The 13,641-nt window shown below is 45.3% G+C and overlaps 1 protein-coding gene across 1 annotated transcript in view; it reads left to right on the top strand.

Annotated features, from left to right (window-relative positions):
• The window catches only part of LOC147896947 (uncharacterized), a 123,665-nt gene that overhangs the window by 72,049 nt on the left and 37,975 nt on the right, over positions 1-13,641 (top strand). The window contains exon 4 of the mRNA XM_087381633.1: positions 9,599-9,743. Coding sequence (XP_087237759.1) covers positions 9,599-9,743 — 145 coding nt within the window. The remainder of the gene's footprint in view (positions 1-9,598; positions 9,744-13,641) is intronic.

The raw sequence follows: 13,641 nt of genomic DNA, 5'->3' as shown, positions 1-13,641 counted from the left end.
AGGGAAGACATCGGACTTGTCTTTCAAGGGATAAACACTCAAGTATATCTAGTAAAGTCATCCACAAAGGCGACAAAGTATGAGTACCCCCTGAGTGATGATCTCCACATCAGTCTGCATACATCACTATGTACTAAGTACAACTTCCTAGACACACTAACAGTCCTAGATTTTGGAAATGAGAACTGATCCATTTTGCTCAATAAGAAGCCCTCACAAACATCTTGTGAGTGCATGCATCTGTGGAAGGTCCACAACCACATCTTTAGAATGCATTTTCACTAGACTACCATATGATATGTCCCAATCTCTCGTCATAAATATGTGTCTGAAATGATGGATTCAGCTGCTACATTTGCTTATTTAAGAGCTCCTTTTTCATATGTATCAAGATGGTACAGCCCTCTAGAAGGAGTGCCAATAAGCACTGCACAATTATAATGCCGGTGGTCATACATGGCACAATGATAACCATCAAAAATAATTTGAAGTCTTTTTTTTTCAGGACTTATTGTTAACTACGAATAAAGCTTTGAGCGCAAATCTCAAGGGAGAAGTACAACATGCTGGGCACGAGAAAACAATACCAAAGTCAAGCACCTGTAAAAGAGCTAGAGAATATCCAAGGTTGAGGCTGATAGTGCCACCTTAATTGGTCCATTACTTCAAGAAAACATTCCTCTTGGTAGAGGATACCTACGATGAAGACCCCTGCTTGCTCTTCCAAATGGCTACCAAGCTATGTACCGTGTCTATCTCGATGCAAGCAATGTGTGTGCGGGGTAGACCCGGGAAGCATCCAAAGATGCTGTGCATGTGGATCTCAAAAATGCCATGCAGGTGTATTGGCTAGAATCTCCCACAAAGTATGTACAGAGGCATGCACAGGTTTGTATCGAGATCAAGGAACATCTAGAGAGCATGAGTCAACCAAGTGCCATGGAAGCAAAAGAGCCCAAGAGTCATGCTTCTCATAAAAGACCTGAGGCCCTGAAAGAGAAAGCCAAGCTACCAAGCCCTAGGTCATGTAGAAAGGAGAATACATAACAGTGCTCAATAATCTACCAAATGATCCTCGCTTGTCTGCAATCCCATAAGCAATGTTGAATAGACTCCTTAGTAGATAGGGAATGGATGCATGCAGAATCTCCATATAAGCCTTTAGTTTGTTTGATGAGAAGTCTCAGCCCAATAGCATCTGCCTAAGATCTCAAAAATATGCTCATAGCTTCAGCCACAAATAAATACAAGAAGGGGGCAAGAGGGCATCCCTGGCAAACTGATCTAGAAATCTAAACCTCTCTCCCGTTTCTCCTTTGACTAGCACTTGGCTGTGGCCTGCTGATCTGTACAACGAGGAAACCCTACGTCTGGCATCACCTTTGGTAGGTGTGTCTGGATCAGGTGAAAGAAAAGAGGCATAAAATCGGAAGCTATGCACAAGATGGCATCAAGATCTGACTCTAGAACCTATGTCTTGGACCAAAGCGAGGGAAAAAATGCTTATTGACTCTGCCCCCCATTTGTATCCAAAAGGAATCATGCGCATGAAAAGGCATATTTTACTATATGATCTAGCAAAATCTACTAATGAGCCCTTGCTGTAGCAAGGCAACCCTAAATCCAAGCATCCATAGGCCGTTTTTGTTCTTCCCTATGCAAGGCTGCTAACTGTTGTCTAGACCCAACCTCCTCTGAGAATCTCAGCTCTTCTTGTACGACATGATAGCATGAACTAGTGTGACAAAAAGGTATGACTTGATAGCAATTTACCTAACTTTGCACAATCTCTAGCATGTAGCTTGTGTTCTTGGATAAAAAGATTACCAATAAAACCCCAAGTGACACCTGAATGAATCTTATTACGAATCAACTGCCTTTGGTGGTGAAGCGGTACACCACCAAGCCCTATATGTTCTAGCTAATGATCCTCATCTGCAAGAGGATGTAGCATGGAACACCTTACCCAACCTAGTGGTGGAAATAGCTCCCTCTGGAGAATGAGGTCTCCTGGAGTATTGCAGATGAGGAAGGGGGGGGGGGGGGGGGGGACCCTTACCAGAAAGAACCCCCACCCCTGTAGAATGTGATGACTTGTTGATAGGAATGCCAATAACCCTATAACCATATGAAAGGATACAAACTCTTTCTCATCATAATGTGCCGAAGGAGAGAGAGTTTCTCGAAATAGTGCTAGCATTAGAGTACGTAATCAGAAGGGGGAAGGAGTAGAAGCCACATCCGTCCCTGGATCAATGAGGAGAGAATAAAGAGCAGAAGAGGAAGGGGGGCTGCTGTTGGATGCAAAGGCTAGGCTTGGAAGTAAGGATCTGTGGGAGGACCAATACTGACCACAACCTGAGAAAGGTCAATGCTGGCCACAACTTGAGAAGGGTCAGGGGTGTCACGAGTCACAATCAGAATTGGAATATCAACGGCCTTGATTGGTGTGAGAGAAGGCCCCTCCTGCTTTGTTGCACTCTAACCACTACCCAGCATGGGGCAGTAGGAGCAAGATGTGCTATAGTTGTCAAGCGAGAAGGTGGTGCCACAGGAAGACTCTATTAAGGATGAGGGGCCACATTGGAAGCTTTCTGGTGCCTCTTCTTCTTCTTCTTTGGGCAATCTCTAGCAAAATGCCCAAATGTCCTATATATCCCACGCTGGTCTACCTACCCGCAATCGTGACCCTCTGCCAAAAAAGATAACCATTAGGTCGTTGCAGCATGATGTGGTCATCAGAAATCTTAGCGCAGATAACTCTAGGAACCCCATCTGGTGTGATCGCTGTGCCACTAAAGGTGTAAACTAGGGGAGGTGGATCTAAATGACCACTCCAAAGGTAGCTCCAAGGGTTACTGTAGCCCTTGTTAGACGTAGATCTATGACCAGGAGACATCACAGGACCACACCCTCGAGTGGCCGACAACACTCTATTGCCGATTTCCTGCCTCCAATGCCTCATCCACCTCTGATGTCTTGATGAGGATGATGATGATGATGATGATGATGATGATGATGATGTGACTGATTTGTAGTTCGATCACTGACATGACTATGTTGTACTTAGTACTTAGAACTATCATTTTGCATTATTTTTACATTATGCATTGGTTTGGATGCTCGTTTAGTAGCTCCACCCTCAAAGCTTGATTGTACTAGGGTTTCACAGTCTCATAGACCCATCAGTCTTCTGAAGACTTTAATAAACTTTCTTTCTTTCTCTCTGAGCTCTCTCATATACATTTTATGGTGCCGACATATTAGAATGTGTGCCTTTGGGAACCTTTGTGGGCCATTAGGAGGGTTAGCAATCCTTTTTAATTTAGTTGGTCAAAACTTGAAAAGCTTGAATAGGACATTACAAATACACAGAAAATAAAGAATGCACGTGAATGAGAGAAAAACTCTCTACCAATCATTGTGACAAATCTCGTCTTACTTTTGCAAAGGAGCTTCTCTCTATGGCTTCAATTTTATGGTAGTTTGCTTCAAGCTTAGAAACACTATATGGCTTGGATTTGAAAAGCAAGCCAGCATGCATAATTGATGCTTACAAGAAATACTATATGGCTTGGATTTGAAAAGCAAGCAAGCATGCATAATTGATGCTTACAAGAAATATTATATGGATTGGATTTGAAAAGTAAGCAAGCATGCATTACTAATGTGTTCCTTGTAAAAAGGGTATTGAAGTTCCCAATGACTTGAGCCGGTCTACCAAGGAAGAAGTCTGCTCCTGTCTCCGTGATCGAAGTATCCTCTCATGGTGCCGAACTACCTTATGAATGAAGCCTGCCAAGCATCTCTGATTTGGATAGGAGAAGAATCGGGACATGGCCCCATAACTATCTCTAAAGAGGCGGTAGATACGCCCGCGGATCTCATAATAGATGGGACACCTGAAGATGAAGTGCTCCTCTGTCTCAACCTCCTGCATATCGCATAATGTGCATAAGTGCCTCTCCCTAGGTAGACACTCTACCCTGCTGCTCTCTATACGAAGTCTATGTGAAGAGAAAGAACGAAAGAAAGAAAGAAATTTTATTAAAGGTCCACGGAAGGCCATACATGGCCTATGGGACACAAAATCATCCGAAAGGAAAATACATCATCAACGATGCGCCAACTAGGTGGCCTCATCGTAATACAGCTAAGATGCCAAAAATGGCTACAAAATCCTAGATACAAAATGAAATGAAATAGAGTACAAAAAATGCCTAGATACAAAATGTAAATATGAAATATGAGGAACATCGTCTTCCCTAAGGGGTCTGTGATCCAAAGAAATGATGGAAGTCATGGCCATCGACCATTCCTCCTGCCATGAGTGTGAAGATCTGGGAAAGTGTCAAGTGGGCTGCTGGCGGTGCCAAGTCTCCATGGAGCAATCTCCTCCGAAAATCTGCCATCATCCTCCGTCGTCTAGAAATAAAGCGACGGGTACGGCCTCTGTGTAAGATCATCTTGCGGTGCTGCCGGATCATGTCATATGTACATCCTCGGGGTGGAACCATCGGTGCTCTCTGGCAAGATGGGCTATCTCTGTGCTCATGGTCCTGCGCCTCGTCCTGCTCATCATGAATAACTAGGTCTCTGGCAGGGATGCGACGGTGCTCTCTGAGGAATCTCTCTCTGTATCTGGTGATCTCCTTGATGAACAACGCTAAGCAATACTGATCCTCATACTCCATAATCCGAGAGAGAGGTCCAAATCCGTGCCCAAATAAACAGTGACATAATATAAAGGGCATCTGCAAACAAAGTGCTCCTCAGTATCCACCTCCCCCATAGTGCAACAAGGGCATATCCTAGTCTCTCGCCTGGGTCTATGTCTGGTAGTTGTACGACGCATCTTGCCGCCTCAACGTCTAATCTGTGGGAAGATACCCTGAGCTGGCCCAAGGCAATCCTGAGTGAGTGCGACATATGAACGCCGATATATCCTGGGGATATGATGAAGCCATTCTCTGAAATCCTGAGAAAATGGTCACGATATGTGGCCATCTTCGTAGGAAGCTCCGTGGGATGAACCCAAGTGCGAAACGTGTGTAGCTGCAACAAATCTGCCCTGATAACCTGACTGAGCTCATGTCGAGTGAGAGGGAGGCGAGGGGCATCTATGCTGTATCGAAATGGTGGCAGCCTATCCATATCCAAGCCCAACGAGGTGAGCCATGTGGAGAGTGTGTGGTACCAACAAAAAGTATGACCTCTCTCCGCTAACATCTGCGAGGATGTCAGTGCTAGCCACGGTAATCATGCTCTGCCTGCTGCTGAGTCTCCGAGCGCCCTGATCCTATGCAAGTATGTAACTGACTGAAATGCTGCATCTAGCGCTAGGGGTGTAGCTCCGAACTCTGCGAGCATAATCTGATGCGGTACTGTGGGCTTCGCTCTGATCAATCTGGAGAACATGATGATCTGTAACCTCTCTACTCGTCTCCAATCTGCAACACTGAGATCTCCTGCCCAAAAGGGGCTAGCATACATGGCTGCAGGTATCACTAGCGTATCGAAAAGTAAGGACTTCGTGTCGGGATGCTGAAAATGTGACTGTGCACACTGCCTCTCGAGAAGAGCCAAGGCGGCATACCCTCTACTGATCCTATCTCGTGCTGCATGCGTCATGGTGAAGACTGGACCTCTAAATGTGGCACCCAAATATGTATACTCCCTGACTAGCTCCACCTCCTGCCCATCAAATGTGAAAGAGAACTCGCCTCTCCTATAAACCTGGTATGACGTGTTGAAGACCATGACTTTGGTCTTCCCAAGGTTCACAGACAACCCTCTATCCTGACAAAAGCTGTGGAGTGCGTGGAGATGTGCCTGTAAACCCTGCTGGGAGGAAGAAATAAGAACCACGTCATCTGCATAGAGGAGAATCGATATCGTGGATCCTGCCAGTAAAGAACCTATACCACCCATCGTCTGTATGTACATCTCTAACTCATCGATATAGAGACCAAAGAGTGTCGGAGACAAAGGACACCCCTGCTTCACCCCTATCGTACTACGTACTTCCCCCGACAGCCCCGCCCGTGTCCTGACTCTACCTGTGACTCTCTCATACAAGGCCATGATCGCCCATTGAATCTCCCCACTGAATCCCAAGTCACGAAGTCGCTGGAAGAGTATGAAACGCGGCACAGTGTCAAATGCCTTTCTGAAGTCCACGAAGCAACAATAGAGCCGTTGCTTACGTGACTTCGCCTCCTCAATCAAAGCCCTGAGTGTGAAGATATGATCTAGAGTCGAGTGCTCTGCACGAAATCTTGCCTGCCCTCTAGCTCTCATACCTGTCGCCTTGGCACGGTCATTTATATGTCCTTCTAGAATGGTCGCATAAATCTTGGCCATGACATGGCCAATCATAATGGTCCTATAGTTCGACGCCTCTAAAGGATCCCCCGACTTGTGTATGGGTACTATAGTATTTTCTAGCCAACTAGGTGGAAGACCTGTACAAATGGACTCATTAAAAAGACGGGAGAGGACTGTAGCTAAGGCATCAATCCCATGGATTACATACTCCGCTTGCAATCCATCATGGTCCTTAGCTCTCCCAGTCTTCAAACGATGAATTGCTGCTCGGACACTACTGGATGAGAATAAGGAAGAGGAGGTGGGTCTAGGCACATGGGATAAGTCGATCTGTGGCTGGTCTGGAATATCATATAAAGTGGAAGTATAGGCAAGCCAAACCTGCGGGTCTGTAAGAGGAGATTTCAAGCGAAGGAATTTCTTCCAGAATTCCTTGGAATCACAGCTGAAAAGTAAACTTCTCAGCTCCTCCTCATTCTGGGCTAGAAATTGGCGCTTTTTGCATCGCACCAAACGCTTGTAACTCTTCTTGGTCTCAATGAGGAGGGGAGACTTCTCCTGTGTCTCAAGGCGAAGCTTCCTGTGGAGTTCTTTACACTCCTCATCATACCATCCATTACAAGGCACAAGACCGACTGGTGGAGGACCGGATGTGTGGCAAGTGATGGGGAAGGACTTGTGGGCTGCCGAGATGATGGAGGTATGTACGAGGTCCCACCGATCCTGTGTGGAGGGTAGGGCATCGAGAAGGTGCGAACGGAGAAGACTACTCAGGTGCTGGCTATAAATATCATCGAACTGGTGGTCAAAATGAACCTCATGGTATGGCTGACGCTCATGATGTCTAGAAGGGGGGGCATGAGGAATCTGGGTAAGAATAAAGTGCAGACGTGCATGATCGGCTGAAGGCATAAGAGGGTCGACTGTGAGGTTATGTATAAAAGGGATTAAAGTCGGGGGACCCAAGACGTAATCAATGACGCTCGTACCACCACCCGCAAAGGGAAAACATGTGGCTGTGGATGAATGCGGCCACTGTCGAAGTCCATTATAAATGACCATGCCATGCGATGAGAGAAGCTCCAATAGGCGATGTCCCTGATCTGTCGCCTCTACCCCTCTATCTGAAGATAAGTGTGGAAAACTCTCATCTGGGGCAGCTGGAACTAAGACTGGGTCCTCAGCAAAGTCCAAAATCTCTGCCTGTCTGTCTGATGTCCTCGCGTTGAAGTCTCCTAAAAGGATGACCTCTCCGCGGCGTGAGTACTCCAATACATCGGCTGACAAATCCTCAAAAGGTGACTATCCTGGTCCATCTGAGGCATAACGAGACTGTCTCGGGGGAAAGTAGCATACTGCAATAAACAAGTCTCTCAGGGGGGGTCTCCTGATCCGCACCCAAAGATATCTGGCCCGATGGTCTCTCCTCACGACTGTGAATATCGATCTGAGATGCTCTCTATAAAGAACTGCCACACCGCCAGATCCTCTGACTCCTCCTGATCGTCTAGTCTGCTGCCGAAAGACAGACTCCCAGGCATACCCTGTCACCTGCGGCAAGCCTCTCTCTGGGCTCTCATGGGTCTCTGTAAAGAAGACGATGTCCTGATCAAAAAAGGCCTCTCGTAAGTTGCCAAGCTGAGCTGTGAGGGAACCATTACAGTTCCAAACTATGAAACTCAAGCTATCTGGCATGCTACGTGTCCCATAGGCCTCGTGTCATCAACTGTGGACTCAGCACATGCTGGACTATGTGCTCAGCATGTGTCCGTAACTGGATGTCTCGATCAATATCTTTGGTATGAAGCTGGCGAATATGGGAGTCCTGATCAGATCTATGACTCTCAACTGTTGATAGCTGAGCAGTCAGTGTGTGTATCTGTGCTGTGAGAGACTGAATCGCAGCGCCCTGAAGTCTGCAAGTTTCCATGCACTGCATAACTAAATCTCTCAAGCGCAGATTATCTCCCAGGACTGCTTCTGCTGTGGAGGGTGAAGGGGAGAGGGGGTACAAGGATGAGGGGGTAAGAGGGTAAGAAGGCGAGTAAAGGCGAGTAAAGGAGAGAGAGAGAAGATTTTAAAGGATTAAGAAAACCATAGTCATTGAAACGAAATCTAGTTAAATATCTAGAGTACAAACAAACAAGCAAGCAATACTATGCACCCTTGTAAATACTTTAACTCAACACATGTACAATATTTTAGAAATGTTATGAATAGTACCCAAAGAGAACCTGCATGAAAGGTTCTCTCTCCATGAAAGATGTAACACTAAACAAAAAGTCGAATAAAATATATGACTATATATTTCCCCTTCTTGTTGCAAGAAAATTGCTGACCATATAACATGCTATTCCACTTTCCTTTTCCCCCTTAGTCGAGTTTTCCATGGAAAGGATGCAAACTCTGAACCAAACAAAGCAACCACTAGGTGACCATTTTATTGTATAACTAGACAGTTTCTTCTATAAAACTAGCTAATCAATCTTGATGAGAATTATCAGTGAGAAGCTGATCAGCATAGTTGTAATTTATGCACAACAGTATCAGAGAAAAAACCAAGCCTTCCAAACAGGCCTGAGCTTCTCCTCGGTTTTATCTTACCATCTTCACAGAAGACTGCAAAAAAATAAAAACAGTGTGTTCCCTCTACTTTCATACAGCTCCCTTATGTATGCTATACAAAATGTTTTGGATCAGTGGTGTAGTCTCTGTCATGCATCTTGCTTCTGCCTTTTATGTGCTCGCCTTTTTATTCTCATATTCTTTTAGTTATCTCTTTCTTCCATTTTCCTCTCACTGTTGATTTCTGCTATCACTCTCATCTTCCCCTTTCCTCTTGCACTTACATTCAGCATCATACCATGCCCTTTACGTGTTCCTCTTTGTCTTTGAAGCATCCTGTAGTTGTATCCACCAACACTGATGTAGGGCCTTTGCTTATCTCATCATATGATCTAATCCAAGTTCAGGTCACCGCTGACCAAAAAATGCTTGAGTATATCAGTGGAATAGCGTGCAGCTCTAATACTTGTGATGCCAGGTATCTCTTCGTCTTACCGTGTGCATATAAATCATCCAGGTGTTCTTGCCAATGCTTCTGAACGTGTGAGATCCAGAATGTTTACAGGGATCTTGGTTTCAACCCTAACCTTTGAAACATTCGATTTCGAAAAGTGCAACCTGTCTATGTTGGTGTTGTTACAATTTGTAGGGCAGTTCATGAAGAGACTCCATGCTAGGATCTGATAAATTCAAGATGTGTGTTCAGGCGTTGTTGGACTTCAAGCTGCACTACATGATCCAAATGCTGTCAGAGGTTTGGTTCTTTTTAATGTTTCCCTACGAATGCTACATATTAAGAAACAACAGTGGTACCTGCGCCCACTTGTGAAAGCATTTCAGAATGTACTGAGGTGAGAACAAGTTCTCTCTCATCTTAACAAGACAAGACCTTCATAGTCTACAACTCAAGTAACTCTGTATTTCAGTTTCTGATGGAAAGGAGATTGGCAAAGTACATTATCCTGATGACTTTGATTGCTATCATCTGAAGTTATTAGCTCTTGCAAGTTTGATACTCTCTTTTTTACTACTAGCCTTCTGGGCTCTCTAGGGAGGTGTAGAGATCTGTCATGTTGGTCTATATACATATATGAATACTAAAGTCCCATATCCTTTTGCATGAGAGATACATGTACTTTTTAAAGGGTGTGTTGAGTCTCACATAGGTATAACTGCCAGCATCTGTCACATGCCTACACAGTGTGTTCGCATGAAGAGAGTAACAACATTCAACTTGTAGATGAGACAATAGAAAGATAATTTGACAAAGTTGGAAATGACCGCTGGAGAAAACAAGGGTGTTGACAACGATGGCAACATCCCCTTTGTGAATTGACACCAAGATACAAAGAAAATGACTCCACTATAATGAGGTGGATCCACTCTGTGATTGGATGTTGACCGAGCTCCAAGCTCCAACCTTTCATTTCACTCCTCTCCCCCATCTACGTCATCTCTTCTTTCTCCTATGTGTGTAATCACCTGCACCTTTGTGTCTTCCCCCTTTATTTGTTTTTAATCTAGAAAAAGAACCTACTGTATTATTCTTTTAAAAAATCATACAAGATGAGTTATTTTTGAGGCAATGATAAGAAAGAGGAACTATATGCCTTGCAGCTCACTTCTACGGATTTTGGATCACTGTCTAGGTAACCCAGGAGCAAGTGCCAACAGGAAGTATGACGGACTATAAAACTGACGGATTCCTTGATCCGTGAAAGACCCATAGACCAAAGCTTGCAGAAATTCTGACAATGCTTGATGGTCTTCCTGGAACTTTCTGTATTATGCTCCGAATTCAAGCAAAAGGTACAGATCATGTCCATTCATACGTTCATGAGGGCAGCGGCTACTCAAATCTGCTGCCCTTACATCATAAGGCTTTTGTGAACCATCCATATGTGCCAGCGTGTGATGCTGGTACAAGTGTCCCAACACTGTCCTTGCAAAACTCAAAAGGGTTCTCCCTGGAGGGTGGTGTGGCATCTTGGTGGATATGAGGAACTTCCCAATCACTTTGTAAGTAGGGCCTCCCCTTGAAAGTTTACCTTCCATCCCCCCAAGTGAGCACTCATCGTATGTGCCTCACCCATGAAACAATCTTGAGCCAGCATTGCTAGATCCCCCTAAACGGAAGGGCTTCTCCATGCACAATGTGAGGTTCTTTTGAAATCTGACATGCAGCAGTGACATGTGCCATTTCTCCTCATTCTCTGACCAAGGACCAATAGGGAGTCCTCCATGCACCACTTGCCAAAACAAGACATCCTCCATGGTGGTGATTTGTCCAAATCCGTGACCAAAACTTAATGAGAACTTTGTGGGGTACTTGTTACTCGAGCTAATACCTCTCATGCAAGGGAATTGAAGGAGAGGCCGCTAGCTGAAGAAGTTTACAAATGCGAATTGTGTGCAAGGAAGGGCACTTGAACCATCCCTATAAACTCCCCTGTCTAAGGTGGTCCTTCCCTAGCTAGAGCTACCACTAACTATACTCCCTTTGGCCAGCCATGGGAATGCTTGTCCAACCTCCCGATCCTCTACCATTGTAGCATATCAAGGAGGTGGTTTTATAAAGTGTCCTTTTGAAAGATGGGAGGTTGGCTCGACTAGAACTTGTAGAACACATGGTGAGGGCTTGTACCCGTGAGCAGCCGACAACAATCTATTGCCGCGTTCATGCCTCCATTGCCTCATCCATCCTGATGCCCTCATGATGTTGACGATGTTGGTGATGACGATGATGATAAGATTGATATGTAGTCGACCATTTGACATGACTATGTTGTACTTAGTACTTCGTTCTACCATTTTGCATTTTTTGCATTCTGCATTGGTGTGGATGCTCATTTAGTAGTTCCACCCTCATAGTTCGTTTGTACCAGGATTTTCACAGTCTCATAGACCCGTTGGTCTTCCGAAGACTTTAATAAACTTTCTTTCTTTTTTTTCTTTCTCTGAAGCTATAATGGTAGGGCAAGGTACCAGACTTTGAAAAGAAACCTTAGTTTGAGACAACTCTCCTGTCTAGAGCGTCAAGTGTCCTTTTCTACATGGCATCTCCTCAAGCCTCTAGAATCTCCTCATGGCATCTCCTCATGCCTCTAGAATGGCTCCCTCAATCTCCTCTATTTGTCACCCCGTAATGTTACATCCCTAGCTAACCTAGGTTAGGTAGTAACGTACCTATGGGTTGGAGGAGGTGGAGTCAACAAATTAGGAAGGTTAATTCTAGCCAAAGTGTTGTATCTAGATGGAGTTCTAGAAGGGAATGGAGTTCATATGCTAGTTATAGTATTGGACCGTAGCCTATATTCTTTTTTTAAACAAGAAAAGAGCCTTCTATGAATGCTTAGAAACAAACCATACAAGTCGGCTGTCCCGAAGGCGCCAATCAGGAATAAAATCCTCAAGCCTGGTGGTGGCGTGCCTACATCCTGAGATCCTGGCTCAATCTATGGTCTCCTAGAAGGTGAAAATGTTATCCAGGATGCTACGTTCCCTGACAAAGCCTGTCTGCATATCATGGATGTTGAGGAAGCGTGAGCCCTATGATTCCAGCTTGAGCTTTAATGTAATAGCTCATAGCCTCAGGCACAAAAAGGAATAAAAAGGGGGCTAGGGGGCAACCCTGACGGACTGATTTGGTAATCTCAAACCTGTCTCCCGTGACTCCACCAATAAGAACCTCGATGTGGGCTGATCTGTAGAGGGCTGACACCCCTCTGACCCATGCATGTGAGAAGTCAAAGCGAGTTTATTGACCCGAGCTTGCAGAGTATGGCCTTGCTCTGCAAGTTTGTAGTACGTGGATTGATGCCTACACAGAGGAGCCCTGGAAGGATTTTTTCTCACGCAGCATTCAGTCTTGCACCCCTTCTCATGGGGGAGATTGGTTGGACAGCAATAGATGGATCTTTACTTCAGCCCATCTCAAATCCCCACCTTCCCCTCTCATGGTTGCTATTCTGAAAGCTTGGGGCTGCTTCAGAAACACACTTCGCAGAGTTCCACCCACTTCTCGTGAAGAGATTCAAAGGCAGCCAGTCATGTGGAATGACTCGATTTTGGATCATCATGGCAGACCACTAGGAGTGTCACATTATATGCAGTGGTCTATATGGGAGAGGGGACCTACCTCTACTGTAGGCGCTTGGCAGGCCTTTATGAGACTTCCAAAGGATCAGAGATTTTTAGCAGTTGGCCACCTCAGAGGGAGTGCACTCAGGATATAGCAGATACAGGCAGCCATTCCGCCAGGGTGGATTGACACATATGACATGCCGCTTACAGAGTCCAGTTGGTGGGGACCGTTCTCAGGGCCGGGCATTTCGTTATAGGTCATTGCATTGCAGGATGCACATGAGGATACCCTTGTCTTTGATGTTCAGTCTCGGGAGGCAGACTTATCAGATCTTCTCATGATATTATTTTGGAGGTGGCATTTCAGCCTGTCAGGATTGCAGCATTCATGGAGTGGGGCAGGGATTCATAGTGGTATCTTGACCCTGATCCTATTCTCCTTGCGTTGGGGTCTTGGAAACTCTGGCTGTATGGTGGTTCCCCTATTAGGTTCTTGCAGTGGGACCCAAGGGAGTGGGAATGGATTGATGAGGGGCACCGAGAGAAGAGCTTTCCCTTCCTTTGATATACACTTAGAAATGCTCGTAGATTTCATCTCAGCAGTAGAGGTTGGAGGCCCTCTAGTGCACCACACTAGAATAGTTTTCAAATCTGTGCAGCTGTGCG

Source organism: Dipteris shenzhenensis, chromosome 11 (genome assembly GCF_047967505.1).
Source record: "Dipteris shenzhenensis isolate YYH24624 ecotype China chromosome 11, Dip_SZ_1.0, whole genome shotgun sequence".
Classification (NCBI taxonomy): domain Eukaryota; kingdom Viridiplantae; phylum Streptophyta; class Polypodiopsida; order Gleicheniales; family Dipteridaceae; genus Dipteris; species Dipteris shenzhenensis.
This window is presented reverse-complemented; position numbering and strand designations above follow the sequence as displayed.